Raw genomic sequence first — 20,842 nt, 5'->3', positions numbered from 1 at the left:
TTTTTTGGTCCCGACCCTACTATTTTAAAGAGGTTTAACTGCATATAATTAGAGCGGACAATTTGGTACACGACACGTGAACACGACACGAAACGACACGAAAAATACGGATATGGGTTTTAATTTTTGGTACACGAAACACGAACACAAAATTACACGATAGATTTATTGTCGGATATGAGTTTCAATTTAGGTACACGAAAGTACACGAAATTCCACCGAATCGACCGCTGAAAAATAGGCGGTTGCTTTTGTTAATAAAAGCCACCGACTAAAAGTCGCCGGCTATAAATTCCACCGAATAAAAGCGACCGCTAATAAAATTCACCGATATCGGTCGTTTTTATGCGCGGTTTTTGATCAAGCGAGATTGACCTTAATAGCCACCGTTTTCGGGGGAATTTATAGTTGGTCGTTTTTGTTTGATCGCTTTTACTCTTTTCTCGTAGCGCTGGTCAATTAAGATTCAAAAGTGTTTCCTTATATTAATGGTCAAAAGCTTGATTTATTTGTGATCACATGCATGCAAATCATAAATCATACAAACCTACGAAAAAACCAAAATGAAAACAAGAAAACTCAGAAAAGCCATGGGGCTTGTGAGAGAACAGTTGTCACAAAGAAGCAAGTTGGTGCATTACATCCGCTAATCCTTCGAGAAATCCGAGTTTAACGGAAGAGTTTAAGATGTTACAAATGGAAGAGACAGAGAAAATAGAGTACCAGTTCTTTAACAACCAACCAAGCCCTCTCAGAAACTCACGCTTTGCTGTCAAATTTAATCTTAATCATTTTTAATTAATCAATTTAGTCATTTACTAAAATTAATCCAACTGTGTTTTCTCATGCTTTGTCTTTACTATCCACTCCCTGTCAAACAACCACCACCCCTGGTAGAAACATTCCACCATTTTTATTGTTAGACCATCTTTTTTAGCTTGTCTTAATCATTGCATGGTGGGATTATATTATAAATCTTGCATATTGTATATTGATTCTTTGAGGAATGAGGCATTTGAAATCTTGGTTACATATAATGGGAAGATCAGTGTAGATTTTCGATAAGTTGGGGCGTGATGAAGGCCTGGGAAGCAACTGTACGCAAGACACAAGCTGCTGCTAAAAGAAGAGCTAATAACATTTTTGGGACAACTTATGTAGCTCATGCTAGCGACGACGAATATGAGGCACCTGCAGAGCCTAAGAGTCAGGCAGGTGGAGATGTTTATGATGCAGAAAGATTCTTGCCTAATGGTGATTATTATACGGGACAATGGGCCGATAATTTTCCTCATGGAAGTGGCAAATACTGGTGGACTGATGGATGCATGTATGTTGGTGATTGGGTCAGAGGCAAAACAAATGGGAAAGGTCTTTTCAGCTGGCCTTCGGGTGCTGTTTATGAAGGTGAATTCAAGAATGGATTCATGGATGGTGAAGGCATTTATTCGGCCCCCAATGGTGACATGTATAGAGGTTCCTGGATCATGAATTTGAAGCATGGTTTTGGAGTTAAAGAGTACTCGAATGGTGACACGTATGAGGGTGGTTGGTGTCGCGGGTTGCAGGAAGGGAATGGGAAGTATCAGTGGAAGAATGGGAATTGTTATGAAGGAGAATGGAGGAGCGGGAAGATATGTGGGAAAGGGAAGCTGCATTGGGCTAATGGAAATTTATACGATGGATACTGGGAAGATAGCGTCCCAAAAGGGAATGGTACATTCAAATGGCCTGATGGAAGTTTTTATGTTGGGAATTGGAGTAAAGATCCAAAAGAACAAAATGGGAATTATTATCCATCAGGTTCTTCTATAGTGGATGGAAATGTAGAGTGGGATCCTCAACATGTGTATAATGAGGATTTGCAGGACTGTGTGATTTGTGCTAATGAGAAAGTTCCAATATGGCCATCTCAGAAGAAGCTGGCTGTTTGGAGGTCTTCTAAGGGTGCAGATCCGAGTGCAAGGCCTAGGAGATTATCGGTTGATGGAAGGCTCGAGGCTACTTCTGATACTCCATTTGATAGAAGTGGAAGAGGGGCAAGAGAAGATGGTTCCTTGACAATGGATGATTTAGGTACAAGAGGAAGTCCGATAAGGATACCAAAAGTTATCAAGAAACAAGGAGAGACTATCAGTAAAGGGCATAAAAACTACGAGCTCATGCTTAATTTGCAGTTGGGAATCAGGTACATTTTGTGTCACATCGTTATTAACCTTTCTCTCGTGTTGTAGCTTCATGGTAATTGCCATCTTCTTGATAGTTTATAGCTTTATCGGTCCTCAGAAGTTGAGTGTACAGTTCATTCTATCACATTTTTGGATGTACAGTTTGCTTCCTAGTTGTTGGCTTCAAAATATATTAGTTTCTTGAATCTGGCTTTTATATGGAGTGATTGACAGGCATTCTGTAGGAAGACCAGGTCCACCTCCATCGCTAGATTTGAAGGCTTCGGCTTTTGATCCTAAGGAAAAAGTTTGGACAAGGTTCCCTCCCGAGGGATCCAAGCACACCCCGCCTCATCAGTCCTGCGAATTCAGATGGAAAGATTACTGTCCATTAGTTTTCAGGTAAGCCACATATATCCCTGTTTCATGATGCACGGTCTAGTAACGTCCTTGATAACGACTGTCTCAATCTGTCGTGTTTTCTTCTGTACACATTACCAGGACTTTAAGAAAACTGTTCAAGGTAGATGCAGCAGATTATATGTTATCTCTTTGTGGTAACGATGCCCTTCGAGAACTCTCTTCTCCAGGGAAAAGTGGTAGCTTTTTCTACTTGACAAACGACGATCGCTACATGATCAAAACAATGAAGAAATCAGAAGCACAAGTGAGTTACTGAACCAACTTTTTATCCATAAACTCTCTGTCAGATGATGGTTTATATTTCAAGAAATCATTTCAGTCCAACTTATTTGAATAATTAGGTGCTCTTAAGAATGTTGCCAGCCTATTACAATCACTTCCGATCATATGAGCACAGTATGGTCACCAAGTACTATGGACTGCACTGCGTAAAGCTGAATGGCCCTGCACAGAGGAAGGTTAGATGAAATTCTCTTTGTTTTGTTAAGCAACTGGGAGTTCAAACAGTCTGTAAGTTACAATGTGACCTGCAATTTAGGTGCGGTTCATCATCATGGGGAATCTTCTTTGTTCCGAGTACACAATTCACAGGCGATTTGACCTCAAGGGCTCGTCCCTTGGTCGTATAACAGATAAGCCAGAGTCAGAGATCGATGCCAACACAATACTAAAAGATCTTGATCTGAATTTCTTATTCCTTCTGCAGAAAACCTGGTTGCAAGAATTTCGAAGGTTCTTTTTTCCTTTACTTTCAAGAACTCCAGCACTTCTAAACCTCTAGCATGCAATACCTCTCATGAATCAAGCTAATTTTCACATGTGAATCTGTTCAATTTTACAGGCAAATCGAAAAAGATTGCGAGTTTCTTGAGCAGGAGAGGATTATGGACTACAGCCTTTTGGTTGGCCTTCATTTCAGAGAACCAGGAATGGCTGGTGACCTCATTCCCTCTGGAGCACGAACGCCTACTGGTTTGCTAGTTTTCTCCCTTACCCTCATCATGTTATCGTCTAATTCTTCGTTGGACAAGAAACTATAACATCCTCTTTTGTGTAGAGAATGGCGGTTCAGACAATGATCAGCTTCTTATGGACCCTGCAGGGTAAAAAATCCCATTACAATGCGCGACATCCATCTACAGTTTCAAGCACATGTTACCTTAGAACTAAAAACTCGTACCAATGTTGCAGGTGGGGAACTGTTAAACTGGGAGAGCACATGCCAGCAAGAGTTGAAAGAACAGAAAGACAAGAAGAGCTGCAGCTAATAGGAGAGCCAACAGGAGACTGTTATGATGTTGTCATGTTTTTCGGAATTATAGACATTCTCCAGGACTATGACATTACCAAGAGACTTGAGCATGCATACAAGTCCATTCAGTATGATCCAACATCAATTTCAGCAGTTGATCCAAGACAATATGCGAAGCGTTTTCGCGATTTTATCCTGAGAGTTTTTGCAGAAGATGACTGATATTCACATCATTGGGAAGACTGAGGCACACATTTACTGTATATTTCATTATAGATTAGATAAGTGTATTCCATACTGGCCTTATAAACTGTTGTATTCATGTATACCAAAAGGGTGTGCATTGATTTTTATAAAATTTTGCCATGAACTGTACCTCTTTTTTAAGAACAATGATGATTTGATAAACGAGTCCTGAGGTTATAAGATTCTCAACACATTTTAATGGCATTTTTGTAAATACCAATTTTTTTAATGATTCTCTTGATAAACTCAGAATTCACAATTTTATCTGATATTTGAATTCACGATTTTCAGCTGATATTTGTTAAGAGCATCATAGATGTTTTGAGGATACGTGTACATCCAACATTTTATAAATTTGAACTTTTTAGGTGTTAGGCCCCAAATGTCACTATTTAGGGGGTCAAATGGCTCTCAATGTCATTTTCTGAAAAATTGGCCTCAAATGTCACTTGAAAACGGCGTTTCAGGTAAAATTTTTAAAAATAGACAAAAACGCAGTCTCGTGTTGAGTTTTTCTATAACAATTTTTTTATTATTTTAAAAAAAAAGAAAAACGGCGTTTTGTGTTTTTGTGTAAAAACGTGGTTTCAATCTGTGTTTTTGATGAAAACGCAATTTCAGAAATTGTTTCGGTTAAAAACGCAGTCTTATCTTGAGTTTATGGATATAAAAACGGCGTTTCAAACCGAGTTTTTCGTAAAAACGCAGTTTCTAACCGAGTTTTTCTCAGGATGCGAAAAGAAAATAAATCAAAACGCAGATCCAAAATGAGTTAATATGAAAAACTCATCTTGAGATTGCGTTTTGCCCCCATAAACACGAATTGAAGTTACGTTTTCAATTTTTTTTAAAAAAAAATCAAAACGGAACACAGCAACTCCGTTTTTCATTAATAACAAAAATTTCACCCGAAACTCCGTTTTCGAGTGACATTTGGGGTCAATTATCCGGAAAATAATATTGAGGGTCATTTGAATGAAAAAAGTGACATTTAGGGCCTTTTTTCGAACTTTGTCACATTTCTCGCTAATGTGTGAGCCACCTCATTCCCCTATCTTCCAAATTTCGCATAAGTAATATTATTCTTTAAATTATTAACCTCCTTTATAAGATTACCAATATCGGAAAAACCCTCCATAACATTATTTATCTTCTGAATCACTTTGACAAAATCACCTTCAAATATAACATTACCGTACCATAATTGAAGTGCAAACTTACACCATCAACACCAACAAAGGCCTCCACCAGCAAAAGTTGCGAGTTACTTCAATTGTTAAGTGACATGTTTATGCATTTTTAGTCTAAGAATGCGTAAACATGTCACATGATCTATGTTAGATACATACAATTGTTTATAATTTGGTCCTACTACGTTTCGACAGGCTCTAGCGATTTTTTTAAGTCATTCAGATGAATTGAATTGAGAAACTCATTACAGAGACGACGTACCAGAATTAGTAAATACAAGTACATACTGTAGTTTATTAACTTGCTAATTTTGCTGTAATATATTTATGCTGATATAAATTAGAAAACATTTGGGGAGAGCTATCTAAATCAAGATAATATATATCCTCTTTACAACTATCCCTACCAACAATGGTCAGACATTATCAGACCAAGATCAATAACACATCATTTCATCACATACACACACAAATTATTGGGAAACAACTCGCAAAGTCATATACAAAATATAAAAAGCATAGCGAAAATAAAACATTCAAGGCCAACTGACCCGATAATCTATTCTGTAGCTACATCTTGTTCAAAACTTGAAATGAACTAATATTTCCATATAATTTCAGGGTTCCCTCCACACGGAGACCACCAAAATGTATATATAATAATACTTCGCCACAAACAACTTCTCATGACAAATTAGCAATTTCCAGTAATACCTTTGTCCCTTGGTAACACAGATACCTTGTCAGTAGACCAAAGACAGTATACCTTGGTAACTTCTCATGGAACTGCATTGGAATATTGACTGTGAGATCCCGTTTCTTCATACACATTGTATCTCTGAATCAATCCTAGGGAACTGACCCCAAAAGATTTGAATTTTCTGCACTATTGTATTCATGATTTCCCAACTGATCCAATCATGGAAAATGCTCGGCACAAGCTTTTATAAAAACAAAAAAAAAACTTAGTTACTTGATTATGAAATGTATATGGACCAACAAAAATAAGACATGAATCACTTGCGAGAAGTTCTCAGCATCAAGATACTAAATAATGCGAAGAATGCAACAAAACTCCTCACCCATGAATTGTCAACCATATATATTTTAACAGTTCACACCTATCTGTCAAGTTTGGAAATCCAATTAAATCATAAATCACTAGACTCCGGTCAGCACCGATACTCATTTTATCAATAATGCATGTTTGACTAATTAGTAATTACCACAACTGGACAATAAGATCACATTTCGGAATATTGTAATATATTCACTACTCTTAACAGGCGATAATACACTAATACGGTTTTTTTAAAAAAAGTACAGTCAAATATAAGGGACAGAAGTCATTTGGATAGTTTATGCAAATCAATTAAACAAGTTTAAAATCCTCTTCTCAATATCTACTATCGTACTATAGCAAGAACTTATCAAGTTAGTTCAATAAATACTATATCTATATTGGGTTTGTTTCCAGAACAAACCACGTGGCCTATGCAGCGAAGAAGACATAGGCTTGTCCACTCTATCTGCATTTACATAAAACAGAGTCTTACAACACAAGTAGACAGTGAAATTATAGATCTTCTCTAAACTCACAGGCCATATTTTTTCATTTCTATGTAAGCTGTGCTAGTACTTGATATTGATAGGTCTACATTGTTATTTACATCCTTTGTTAGTAATTGCAAATCTGGAGTAATAAAACAAATAAATATAATATAAAGCCACAAGGGGAAAGAGAGAAACCTTTTTGAGAGCAGGTGCTCTGCAAAACTCCAAGACCATTCATGCCCAATAAAAACAAATAACATTGGTCACACTGCAAACATGATGGCTGAACTGCTAGAACCAGGCCACTGGATATCAGCCAAAGTAAATTGTGCACAACCTAAAATGAAGACAAAATGAATCAACTTCTTTGGAATATATAGCAAAACTAATAGTGGAAATAATCTTTCAAACATGTTAAACACGTGATAATTACAGTAGAAGAGTCTGCAGAGAAAATATCATCTACGCACCCATATTCATCTCACACAAAGAAACGACCTTCCCAGAGTGACTGCCCTTGATATTGTTGTGCTACTGAAACAGATTGATGATTTTCTATCTGATGATTCTGATTCAAATTTCCACGTAGCTGATAGTCCTGCCAGATATTTTGTTTGTCCATTTGAGCTCGTGATGTAGACACTTGTTTCCCAGGAAAGGGAAAGCTTACAAGCCCAATGGAGTTATCACTCTTATTCACAGGTAGGCCAGCCTGCACTGGATTAATAAAATTGCTAAAGCCACCAACTTGTGCAGATGATGGTAGCTGATATCCATCTAGCCAGTTGTAATCATCCATTGTTGGAGCTTCCTTCGATGCTATTCCAAAAAACAGCTCATCAACGGGTTTTGAGGGCACAGAGTTAAATCCAGGTGGCGGGCCAGAGCGCCGAATAGGACGGCTTACAGGATTCTTTTTCACTCCTACTGACATATCGAATGAGGACTTACTAGATTCGGTATCTGCATTGACTTCTAAGGACATAACAGAATCAGATTGATTTGGAACTACAGTTTCTGTAGCTAACACAGGATACCTATTAACAGCGCCAAGACTTAGAAACTGTGGGAAGGGCACTGTGGAAGGGGCGGGCAGCAATAGGCCTGAACAATCCTGCCAACTCGGATTTTGAAGAGAAGTCACTCTCCAAAAAACCCAAACTGGATAACCCATTGAAAGCAGAACTTCGTTCGGATGCCCGGTTCAAATCTCTTGGTTGTGCTGGCTGTAGATATTGGGCTGCGACAGTCAACAAGAGAAGTAGGTGGCCGTGAGCTAGCACTAAAAGAGTTCTGCAGAATAGCATTATTCTGTGAAGCAGAAACAGATAGCAGCAGTATTTTACCAAATTAACACTTGAGATGTCAACACCAGGCAGAAAAACCTCAGACTCAGTCAAGTTTGAACCATTCAAATCAGTATTATTTTTAGCGACTACTGGTTTAAAAACAATCACCTCATCCTCATCATCTCCATCCAGATTCAGCTGTGCCTTTGACGGCAGGGACGCGGTTTTAGTTCCTACTGAATCAGCTTCGGCTACAAGATCTAATGTGGGGTTCTCAGCAGCAGTTTGGGGCTCGACACCAATAACAAAGTTCTTCATCTTAGTATCATAATAAATAACCTGCTGCCCGACCTTAACTACATTAGCAAGTGACTTTCCGGATGCTATTATCCTTTCAATACGAGCTTTCTTCTCCTTCTTGCCACCTTCACTATTAAAAGAATGCTTCCTTGAAAAGTCAAGTACGAGTTGTGCAGCTTGCAGAGGAAGGAATCCTCTTAATTCAAAGTCTTCAGACAATGCAAGCTGGTTGCCAGTTTCACCTTCATCATAACTGCTCATGTTGTAGAAGCAAGTATCATCCTCATCCTGGTTAACAAACATGACCTCACTTAAAAGAAGCTTATTCAAAAGGGTAACACAGTGTTTCCAGAAAAAGGATCTAGCACTAGATTGCCTCCCGTCAGATTCGCTGCCAACTGCAATGTCTTGACGACAGGCTAACCACTCCACAAAAACCATGATGCCAGGCAACATATAGCTTACTGAAGGATCGGTCAACTGGATGCACCTCTCAAGAATGTGCCCCATGAATTCGAAAATAGCAGTAAAAGCATTCTGGAGCACAACTGAACGTTGCAAGATTACAGCATATGACTGATTTTCAGTTTCCCTATTTACATTGTGAACTGTGAATATCAGAATCACTATCAACCTGATAATCAAGAGTCTACACTCAGAAATATCTGAACCAAAATTCAGCCCCTCAACTGGACCAGAGGAGATAAGCTCAAGAAAGTCACTTTTGGTCAAAGAAAAGACTTCTTCGAAAGTCTCTAAGCTGCAATAAAGATTAAAACAGGAAGTCAATCAGTTTTAATATCACAATTATATAATATCTTGATTATTAAAATATTAATTCCACCTTGTACGGGTGAATAAAATCCCATTTAGACGGACAAATCGAGTACAGAATGATTTCAGAATTTCTGCCATACTGCGTGATTTTTCTTTAATGAGAGCTGCTTCCACCTTGGCATCCTTTGTTGTAGGCTTGTTGTCACCTTTTCCTCTTCCTCTTCCTCTTCCAGTATTCCGCACCTGCCTAGTCTTGACAGGAGATGCTTTCAAATCCCCAAGCAGCTGAGAGTAGCTCTGACGGTTCTGCAAACATAACATTAAACAATGTTACTGGCAGTCCATTAGATTATTTTATTAAAAATCCAGCTTACAGATGCACCTTACTATTGCCATTTCTAGAATAAAATAGATACGATATCCTGTGAATATGACCATCATTTACTCCACACTCAATTAGTCAAATTTTTGACAAAATCTCGTTTACATCTTTAAATCAAAGCTCAGTAGCTCTCGCTTAGATAGTAAATACTGGGAATCTGTGAAAATATATTAATCCTCACCTAACAACACATGCACTGAAATAAATTTTCTAAAAACAGTTATTAGACAAAAAAAAGCAAATTGAACCACAAAATCCTTTTGTGCTGATAACTAAATACAATGTCAAATGACAACAGACAAATATATATAAAGTAACTACGTTAAATGAGTGACCACTTTATCCACCTGCTGTGCATATTCAAAGAAAGACATTTCACGATAAAAAGAGCTTTTCACACCAATGCCATAATGAAATATGAACTGATGTGCATCCATGTAATCCTACATATGATAAATCTTCGAAAGATATTAAAATCAATAGATGACAGGTCAAAGTTTCTGCATCTGCATTCAAGCACATGATTTACATATATTGGTAGTAGTCTTGCAAACTAAATACATAATGTATAACTATAATCAAAATTAAAGATGGATCCTCAGATGAAATCTCATACATGCATGCTTAATAGTTACCTTCTCAAATGCTATTATCAGGTTTTCTCTTGCAGTGCTAAATGGGTTATTCACGGCCAGACTTCGAAAATATCTGTAAACTGCCAACAAATCGTCCTCCGAGTACTGATGCTAGTATAGCAAGCTATAAACATAATCAGCAGACAGAATCCTTTAGTTATATAACCATAAATACACATGGAAAGTCAACTTAAGATGTTGAGAACACATCAAAGGTTTACAGACACATACACACAGCGGAAAAGATTGACCCACCTGATGATGAGAGGTTGCCACTTGAGGGCCAAAGTGATGCCGCCTGCATGTAGTAACTACTTGCAGCAGCAAAATCTCGAGCTTTCGAATCACCTTCCCCATATAAACCTTTGTATCGAGCAAGATCCCCAAGGTAAATCAAACAGCGGTTGCAGGATACCAAGCCTTTTTTAAGTTCCACGAATCTATTTCCATCTTGGGATAGAGAAATCTGACTATCTGGATTATCTGTAAAGTGACCCAGAGGTAGCCCATACTTTGCCCTGATTTTAGCCATGAAATCGTGATAAAAGCCAGTTGCCTCGGAAAGAAAAGTTTTCAGCTGGGAACGAATTTTTGTGACCCGCTCAGGTCCACCTCTTAATGTACCTTTCCCACTCTGAGACACCGTTGATAGAGCAGCACTATAGTGTGCTCGTAACTCCTCAATTCTTCTATAATGCAACTGCCACAAAGCATATTCTACTTCATGTTGCTCGGAGAAAGCATGATCTTCGAGGATTATAGTTTCATAGTTCTCGCGCATTTGTTGCCATGCATTAGGATCAGAGGCAATTCTGGCCTGAGCCGCTTTCCTACGCCTACTCTCCAATTCTGCATTCTAAGAAAAGCAGGGAAAACATTTTCTCCGAATTGTTAGAAAAAAAAATGAGGAATTACACAGCACAAGCATTAACTTACAAAATTTCCAACCAAATGAATGATACAAGCACAGAATATTTTAAAATAATTGTTCTCAGGATCTCGTTTAGGTTACAGAATATATGTAATTACGAAAGAGAGAAAGAGAGCATACCTGGTTGTAAAGACACTGAATATGCTGTCTTGAAGGGTTACCGGAAAGCTCTCTTGAAGGAGTATCAGAAGTGCTGTCCATTGGTATAGTCATATTCCATGAAAATTCTGAGACAAAATGCAAATACTAATGATGCCATCTAATAGAAAAATTCAAATTTCTACCAAAGATCAGAATAATTTTGGCCATGGAAGAGACAATATAGCACAATTTACATAGAAATGTTTGAGCTAGTTACGCGCATACAAACACACTATAAAGCAGTTAAGCTGTTTTCATGCAATTCACTGCGCATAGGGTTTAGCAGCTGCAGCGCTGACCCGTGTACCTAAATATTTTTTTGGATGGTACATGAAGTATGGAAGGTAATGTAGGTTGGTGTATCGAATAATACCAAAATAAATGATGGGTGGGATATATACAGACCAAATGAGAACAGGGTGATCCCTGTCTAGAGTTTTGTTACTCTGATTATTTCTAATCTCCTACCACAATCCATCCTCTCCCAGTTAATTTAAATTTTTCTTGCTCTTTCTGGTTTTCTGTCTTGAAGTATTTGCTTTTCCTTGTGGGTCCTTAGACGTATAAAACAACGAAGCTAATATGTCACAATTGTGTTGGATAAAGTCCAGTATATAGAAAAATCAATAATAAGTAGGATACAAAGATAAGACAAACAAAATCAGGATGCTCTTAATCGACAGCTTTGTACTCTGATAGTCTGATTATCCCTAATCTACGAATCTCTCTCAATCAATTTCCTTTTCTTTCATGCGATTCTCAGATTTTCTTAATTGCTATTCTTGGATTATCCTTATTCTTATTTGCTTATCCCGTAGTGGGTTAAATGTAGAAAAAAGAAGAAGTTAACATGCCACAACTGTGTTGAATACAGTCCAGCATATAAGAAAAAAATTATAAGCAGGATATGGAGACGAGCCAAACAAGAATAGGGTGCTCTTCATCTACAGCTTTGTTACTCTGATTATCCCTAATTTCCTTGAATGCATTACTTTTTCTCCCTCAATCAATTTCCCTTTATTTTGTGCTATTCTCGGCTCTTCCTGTTTGTAGTATATGCTCATGTGTGGATATAAAGTGCATAAAAAAAAAGAAGAATCTGACATACTACAATTGTGTGCAATCATTCCATACTTTTTTCAAGTCTTGCTAGCTTGATTACTCTCCTGTTATGTATGAACGCTTCCCTATAGCAATTTAAAGTCCTAAACACTGGGTTTAAATGCCAACAGATAACAAAAAAAAAGTCGCTCCAACTTTAAGTTACTAACAGAAGTAGAGCAAGGAGGTGTCCAAAATATATAACCAATATATAATTCTTGTATCTTCTACATTAATTCAAAAATCAAGACTAGGATGGAAGTGTTGATCATTCTAACTTCACTTGCAAACAATAAAATCGTTATACATAATTTTTGTCAGACAATATATACACATGTCTATATTTGTAGAGAGAGACAGATAAACATCATAATAACACATAAACAAGAACCAACAATATTAATCAGACTCAATAGAAACAAAAAATGTCATGGATGATATCTAACAGGTAACGAGAACAAAAAATCATAAGCGGGTTTTAGAGTCCATTAGTCCATCATATGAACAATATGCATATTAAAAATCTTAGAAAATGCCGTCTCTTAAGTAAAACCACACTTGTCAAGGCAGTAAAGACAAACTCAGGCGATAGCGAACCGCCTCGACAACTAGGGGGTAAGGCGCTCACCTAGGAGTCGATTACGTGAATTAGGCGTTCTACTACATATAGGCATAGATATTAGATGTTATGTAAATATATACTGGTTGGTTTTAATAATAACTAAAATAATGTAAAAATTAGTTTATTTGATTGAACCAGATTGATTTTATTAAATTTTGTTCGTTAAATATGAGCTTTTTGTTATGAGTATGTTGGTTCAATGGTACAAGTTTATGAATTTTACCACTCAAAGACACATTAAGCAAAGTCAAATTTTAATTCAGAATAATATTCCGCATATAAAGTTAAATGCCTAATCCACCTTCCTATGCGAGCAGGCGGACGCCTAGAGATCATCTAAGTTGCGTGTGCATTGCTTAGGCTCCGATATATTCACCTACCCTATTAAAATCAAGGCGGTTCATACGCCTTATCATTTTTTAACACCTTTCCAGCTAGGCGACATCTTGACAATTATGAGTGAAACTTTTATTCCCCTTACTAAATCCCTGGCAGCTTAAATCTATAAAGCAAAAACCTCAGTAATACCTCATATCTATGCGTGTGCATATACCTCATAGCTTTACCGCCTTATTGTACATTACATTTTCCCAGGCCGTAAAATTAATCTTATTGCTCGGGGAAAGGAATTAAATTGTGATATCGGATAATAGTGACTAAACTTGGTGTATATCGATGAAATCCGACTAGAACCCTAATTTAACCGCACAATAACATAATCCTAATTGCAGGCCCAAACCAACTAGATGATGAATATGCATATAAACATACAGGAACAAAACAGATCGCATCGTATAATTGATCCAACAATCATAAAAAATCTGATGAAAACTTATTCTTCATAATAAATATATATAAACTAACCTTGGGAGAAGAGAGATCTTCAATTGTTGAATTGGGTGAATAGAAATGATCCCCACAGAGAGAGAGAGAGAGAGAGAGAGAGAGAGAGAGATGGTAATTAGGATTTGGTTTGGGCGTAGAATGGATTTCAAAATCTTTGATTTATATAGTTTGTATATTATTATTATAAAGAAAAGCATATGAAAACGATTAATATTTGATTAATTTGACCCCAAAAATAAAAATAGAACTTCTATATTTTAAACTTTTTAATTATATAGATAGATGTGACAAGAAAAGAAGTTAAATGTTTAATTCGGTGGGTGGACACATTTTTAGCCGTATTTTAATTTTTATTTATAATAAAGGTTTTCATAGTTATCTTTGAAGATCACAATCCTATAATGTAAATATATAAATTTTTATAATTAATTTTTACCATTATGATTACATATTCGAAAATCAGAACTATTCAATAACAATGTCACATTTATTTATCCCTACATTATGCAATTTATTACTTTTTATGTTCAAAATTGTAACATATTCGGTTTTTAGGCGAAAATTATGATTATAGAAATCGGCTGATTTTTCAAAAATTGGTCAAAAATACATGTATGATTTAAGCAATTCACGATAAAACATAAAATAATATATCAACAGAATAGTTCCTATTGTAGTATCGTAATCTTCAAAGATAACTGAGGTACCTTTTTATAAATAAAAAATAAAATACGGCCAAAAATGTGACAGTGCTATAAAGGTAAATTAGAAACTACAACTGCAAATGAATACCTCTCTATATGTACAGACTAAACCGTACGATTCCACTAAACCACATGAATGTTGATAAACCTTTTATGGAGTATTATTAAAACCTAATGTTGAGAGGTAGCAGTAGATACAGATAGTTTAGCTGTAATCAACAATCGGAACTTCATATTTCTGTTTTCAATCTCCGTGCAACTGTGGAGAGTTTTGATGTAATCAACACCAGCAAGAGGCTTCTCATTTCGATTTTTTTGCATTTGTAGGAAGACAAGTATGTCGTTAATTCCTAATCTCTTCGGAAAAAGAAATACAATCTTTTACTGCAACCGTCAATCAGAACAAGAAAAAGAAATGCAAATTTCTCAAATTATTTGATGGCTAGAGCACTCCTTTCCCTTGATAAGTTCTGTTTTAATACTTGAATATTGTTTGACAAGCAAATTTTGCAACCCTGGTGGATACTACCAGCCATGGGATGATCCCAATCTGCACATGCAACAAAAGAAAAAATCAGGTATAATCAATTAACACTTTATAACATCATAATTCAAGAGTGTTCAACCTTATTAACACAGTACCCTTGTACCGTAATTGTTACGTTAAATAGACTTGCACAACACATTAACAGTTCCAGTACAATCTTAAATTGATAAAAAGTACCCATATCCTAAGCAAGGTTCAGAGCTGCAAGTCTATTACAAACAAGAAACCAAAATTTTCAGTCGACTCGGTTTTTAAACATCATGGACGGCAAGCGAACACAGATCTTATAAAAACAAATCTTCTCTAACTTATAATTAATCCTATCATGACCTTCCGACAACAAGTGAAAGTATATATGTTCATGGGAAAATTATACACTGGACTGCCGAGCCGTCACAGAAAAAGGAAGAGGAAATATGAGAAGTAAGCCAAGGCTGGAGGTAAAAAAAAGAGAGACAATACATTCATTTTAATTCAAGGGTATGAGTTTGTATGGGTTACCAAGGAAAGGTAAGAATCTTTACATTCACTTCAATGTACAGTTCCAAAAATCCGTTTGGTGTCTAAATAGTTTCGGATATCAAAATAAATTGCAGATTTAGAATCCTTGCGGAAAAATGAAATAACACCCTTGATCATGTCAATCGGATCTAAAATGAGGGAGATATAGCCTGTTAAACCTTGGCCATGAGAGTTGACTTCGAGGAGAGAGAAAAGTCAAATGGGTGTGTTAGAGAAGATGATGATGTTGCTATGTCTGATTAGCTAGAATAATATATATTTTTTAATTTATTTAAAGGATTAAACGAAAGAAATAGGTCACGAGTAAAACACAAAGTTTAAGGATATTATTTTCCGGATTTAATGCTGAAATCGGATTTTAATTTTGAACGGCAAAACATTCATTTCAAGATGAGGTATTAAAAAAGTTAATAAAAAATCTCAGTAGTACATTTTGGTGAGATGCTAGTTTCTACAATAATTTAAAAGTAGATGTAGTTTGTAATTGATAAGAGTTGTATGTATAGTTAATTCTGGTTGACGAGTGTGTTTTGGTGGATAGGATTCGATGGACCTTGGGCCAGGTCACTAAAAGTAACTCTCGGGCTAGACTCACAGGTTGACACAAGTTTTGTTACTTTATTTTGAGCTGTGATGGCAACCAAAGAAGCAAACTAATCAAACTACAACTGTTTTAGTTACCATGACATAGCCACCGGAGGATCTCCAACTAGATCTCCAAGACAGAAACCATCCTGTAAGATGCAGAACAAAAACAAATAGATTCTATTAGACATAACTGCAGTTTTTGTAGGACAAAGAAATCAGGTAGTGGATATGATTTTGTTATTATAGCCAGAAATGTCATATTGGTCACTGTTTTAAGTATAGATTTACACGCTAATGCATGTGGTACCATAGCGTATCTTAAGAAAAAAGGAATCTAGTAGATAGCATTATTAATAATCTATTACCAAATGGTTGCACAAATTGCTCAGAAACAGCAGCAACAGGGGACCGCCAAAACCACAAACCAAGTGCTACATATACAAAGATCTGTACAAAAGTAGACGATTAACTCCTGATACCTAACAAAGAACCATTTTATCACTTATCATTTACAGGGTAAAGAATTCTCGAGAAACCTTTAGCATCTTCAATATTTTTACTTTTGAATCATATGATGAGCTTATCTCCTTGCTTCTTAATTCTTGATCTGCACACGCAAAATGATGTTAAAGATTTTTTTTCTAACCGAGCAAACATTTGAGTTGCATGAACAAAAACTAACAAAAACACTGTTTTATCTATATCCATGAATCAGCGGGTCCAATGCAGACAATGATGCATCCTGCTCGGACACAATATTTGTCTTGTAATATTTTAATATTTTAAGCACACACAAGTATACCTATCTTCAGATCTACTGTAACAAGATTTATCCTTCATAAAAACAAACCTGAGATATATCTCAGATTTTCAGGTACCTTTTCTGAGATTTTATTTAGACTGTAATTTTATGTCTTTTTTTCACGTGTTTTCTTGTTCTCTCAATTATATCACCGTTATATAATCTCTCAGTGCATATACAAGGAGCCATAAGATTACATAAACCAGATTTCTATGGGCTGTAGCTTATGGGTTATAGCAACTTAACTGAAAACTAACAAAGAATGATTTTGATGGATCTAGTCTGTGATGTTAAGGGAAACAACCAAACCCAATTTAAAATTTTAATACTATAATAATTTTTATAATCTTAGTTACAAATAATGAATTTATTGTTAGATTATACTATTAGAAATCCAATACTACTAATTGTTTGGAAAATTGATATAACATAAAATATAATAATATGTGGTTGATGGGATTTAATCCCTACACCATTGTTTATATTTTATAAATGTTATAATTAATATGTTGTTGACAAAATATGAATCTTAGACCTTCGTCAATAGTTAAAAAAATTTAAAATATATAATTTTTTTGGTATTAGATCTAACGGCTCTCATCTATTTACTTTATAAGACCTAATGGCAGGAATTCTTTATATGGTTAATCAGTTACCCAACCAACCAACCGTATGAACCAAATATACCAATTTTTAATTATAACAATACAGTACATATAGATAGATATCACTAAAAAAACTAATAAACAAGTGCTGAACATAACAACCATCAGAGAAACGAAAATCCAATTACTCAATTCCGAAAACGGTTGTAAGATTAGTAAGTTTACCAAGAGGTAAAAAATATGGATGTCATATATAAAAATGAAAATAACAAATAGAAAATACATATCAGGATAAGTTAAATATGACGCAAAGATATGAGCTATTATAGATGTGTAGACATTTGAGTGTAGAAGAGTAAGAAACATTTATACATTATAGGAGAGAGTATTAAAAAAAGATATGACAATCTATGAAGAATTGAATTCGTAGACTATCGAATAGCTGAACTGCAACCATGAAACATGCACAAGTGCTGGAAAGTATTAGTTGAAGATTACATTTGAACATTTTACTTTCAAGAGATCAAGATGTCGAAGTTGATTAATTATTTTGATCCAGAAAAAATCCCCGGGCTTCGACTTGAATGCCTATAGTTGGTCAAACTATGCATATGTGACTTTAGATACATAACCGATGTCAATCAGCATTGGAGCCTAGAGAGTTAACATCTTCTTTCGTTCTACCATGAGGATTAAGAAAAGGTTTCAACTTCTAAAGTTTACTTTCCTCATATATTCACTAATAAAATTATCTTTCTTCACACATACATGATTACAGTATACGAAAGTCTTCTTCCGTGAATATGAGGTTTCTACGAAGAATCATTTATCACTCCCAGTCTCCTAATAATCTCAGTGACTTTTGGCATATATCTTAAGGTCTATTAATTAATTGGATATGAAGTTGAATATTAATTTTTAATTTTAATATCAAATAAAAATATAGATCCCGAAATTTCAATTGATAGAAAATCGACATTTATTTTACACACCTCTAAATGTTTGCCAAAATTCAAAGCGATTTCTAGAAGGGACATTTGGGAATAAGAAACAACTTACTACAGAAATAAGATGTACAAATCTAGGACAGTCCGAAAAAAATGAAGAGGGCGTCTGCCACTAAGAGAGCAATCAACTAACATATAATTTACCATCTAGCTTATTTGTAAACTTCTAAACATGTTTTCCAAAATAGATCAAAATACGAATTTCCCAATAAAATACCGTACTTTTGGCAAGTTCCTTCTCCTTGGCTGCTGCCATCCTCCTAAGTTTGGCAGCTTGTGCAAAAGTTGAAGGTCTGCAAATCATAAGGAGTTGGTGAGTATGAGTTGCTATAAATGCTAATGACAGATCTGTGATATAAAGTGTTGAACTGTCTAATAATAAAATCTTTAAGTCACTTTGTCTAAGGTTTCAAGTTACACTGTATAAACATGAATAATTAACTAACAGACCAGCTATTGCAAACATCTACACCTATATTCCCAACAGGTACTCAAAATTGTATTTTCATTAAATGGACTGCAAGCAAAATGGCATGACATAATATTGCTACAATAAGATGATACGGTCTTCACTCTTCCTGATGTGATAAGTATATTCACAGGACAATATTTAGAAAAAGGGATGCGAAAAGAATTTGATTCTTGAACTATGCAATTCGTATGATTCACTCACGAGTAAAAGACAACAAAATTATTAACAAACAGGTGGTTGTCAAACCTTCTGACGGTCCTACTTAAAGACAACATTACTTCTTCAGATAGACAGGGGTGACAGGAATTTAGAAATTTAATTAAGTTGAGCACTTGAGCCTTTTTTACAGTTAATACTCATACATTCACATGATTGTTAAATTTATAACCTTTCAAGCAAAACAAACAAGAACATGAATCTCAATCATATTCATCATTTCATATACAACATAAGATCCTACATAATATTGGTAACAGAAAGAGACTCATTTCAGATTACATTCTTTAGTAATGTCTAAAAAAACACAAAACTAATGCACAAGTGCGTACCAAGTGTTTTCTTTGCATGTGAACATATACAAAGTAAACTACTAAAAGCAACCATCAACTCACGCAATCGGCAAAACCCAAGCTAACATTATACAATGACACTAGCACAACAGAAAATTTGATAATATATATGGTACTGATCAATAAAGAAACCACTTACTGTGAAAACGTGTTTGCTTCTTTATAGAGTTGTTTAATCTCTGCACGCAACAGAGCATCCGCAGCATTAGTCGTGCCTTTCTGGATATAAAAAAACGTAAACTACTAATTAGAATAGTACTTGACACACAATTAATTGATTACACATCTAACCACCAAGTCACATTATAAATCAAAACAAAAAGTTCTGTTTCGCAATAAAACCCCCTTTAAGGAAGTAAAGTCCGCCTGTTAATCACCTCATACATATGTTCCATAGGTCACTAAAACGCTGCTCGTATTATTAACTAACTCACCGGAGCTACATCACCAGCAAACACACCAGTCAAATAACAATGTATCGTGCATCTAATTCGATGTTATTTCCTTTCCTACAAGTGTTACTACATTCAATTTCGTAATAATTTGACAAAATTATAGCTAGAGATTATTTAGTTCTGCGATCGATTCGAAATTCAGTTTCTGTTTATTCTCATCAAATTTCGCAATATTTCAATTTCTCGAAAAAAACGACAAAATTAAGCATGATAATACCTAGACAGTAGCAAAATTATATGAGATTGAAGAATTAGGTAATTATTAGATATTGACGAAATTAAATTGAGATTGAAATAAAAGAAAGGAGTAAATAAAAGGTAGGGACCTTCTTTTTGATGTTGTCTACGTACATAGAGAGATACTGAAAAGCTACGACGACGATGAATATCAACGGAGCGCCAACTGAAAATCTATGGTCCGCATCTTCCATTCTCTCTCTCTCTCGCTCAATCTCTTTCGATCTCTCTCCCTCTCGATCTCGCTGTTTCTGTAAACGAATTAAAAAGAAGCAAATAAAGCCAATTAAAAATAATTCTTAAATTCTGACAAAATAAATATTACTTAAATTGAGAATCTTTGAAGTTCAATAAATCTGTTCGAGAATTTTAGTTGCTATTTTTCAAAATGTTGCAAAATATGTCCAAGAATAAATTCAATTTATTTTAAATTCATGGTGACTATGAAATGTAAATATATAATTGGTTAAAATAGGT

The 20,842-nt window shown here is 35.4% G+C and overlaps 3 protein-coding genes and 1 long non-coding RNA gene across 4 annotated transcripts; 1 reads left to right on the top strand and 3 right to left on the bottom strand.

The window, feature by feature from the left end:
• The first annotated feature begins 882 nt into the window (after positions 1–882).
• LOC141711172 (phosphatidylinositol 4-phosphate 5-kinase 4-like) lies at positions 883–4,218 on the top strand. Its single transcript, XM_074513599.1, has 8 exons — positions 883–2,188; positions 2,403–2,570; positions 2,670–2,835; positions 2,933–3,049; positions 3,130–3,323; positions 3,433–3,563; positions 3,649–3,694; positions 3,783–4,218. The coding sequence occupies exons 1-8, from the start codon at positions 1,077–1,079 to the stop codon at positions 4,063–4,065; spliced, it is 2,217 nt and encodes a 738-aa protein (XP_074369700.1). The 5' UTR covers positions 883–1,076; the 3' UTR covers positions 4,066–4,218.
• A 1,495-nt stretch (positions 4,219–5,713) lies between these two features.
• On the bottom strand, positions 5,714–8,170 carry LOC141713677 (uncharacterized). Its single transcript, XR_012572019.1, has 3 exons — positions 7,304–8,170; positions 7,029–7,170; positions 5,714–6,220 (listed from the first exon to the last, which is right to left on the bottom strand). It is a non-coding gene; the product is annotated as an uncharacterized LOC141713677 (long non-coding RNA).
• A 9-nt stretch (positions 8,171–8,179) lies between these two features.
• Positions 8,180–14,012, bottom strand: LOC141715237 (nonsense-mediated mRNA decay factor SMG7-like; the record flags this gene model as incomplete). Its single annotated transcript, XM_074518712.1, has 6 exons — positions 13,876–14,012; positions 11,268–11,374; positions 10,455–11,072; positions 10,217–10,321; positions 9,267–9,505; positions 8,180–9,182 (listed from the first exon to the last, which is right to left on the bottom strand). Coding segments are annotated over exons 2-6 (2,058 nt in total), but the record flags the coding sequence as incomplete, so codon positions are not given.
• Positions 14,013–14,636: 624 nt separating this feature from the next.
• LOC141713676 (protein GET1-like) lies at positions 14,637–20,718 on the bottom strand. The gene is made up of 7 exons (XM_074517193.1): positions 20,455–20,718; positions 19,813–19,892; positions 18,855–18,925; positions 16,755–16,825; positions 16,584–16,665; positions 16,312–16,364; positions 14,637–15,111 (listed from the first exon to the last, which is right to left on the bottom strand). Exons 1-7 carry the CDS (start codon positions 20,557–20,559, stop codon positions 15,037–15,039), a joined length of 537 nt encoding a protein of 178 aa, XP_074373294.1. The 5' UTR covers positions 20,560–20,718; the 3' UTR covers positions 14,637–15,036.
• Between the last annotated feature and the right edge of the window lie 124 nt (positions 20,719–20,842).

The sequence above is a fragment of the Apium graveolens genome, chromosome 3 (genome assembly GCF_009905375.1).
Source record: "Apium graveolens cultivar Ventura chromosome 3, ASM990537v1, whole genome shotgun sequence".
NCBI classification, from domain to species: Eukaryota; Viridiplantae; Streptophyta; class Magnoliopsida; order Apiales; family Apiaceae; genus Apium; species Apium graveolens.
This window is presented reverse-complemented; position numbering and strand designations above follow the sequence as displayed.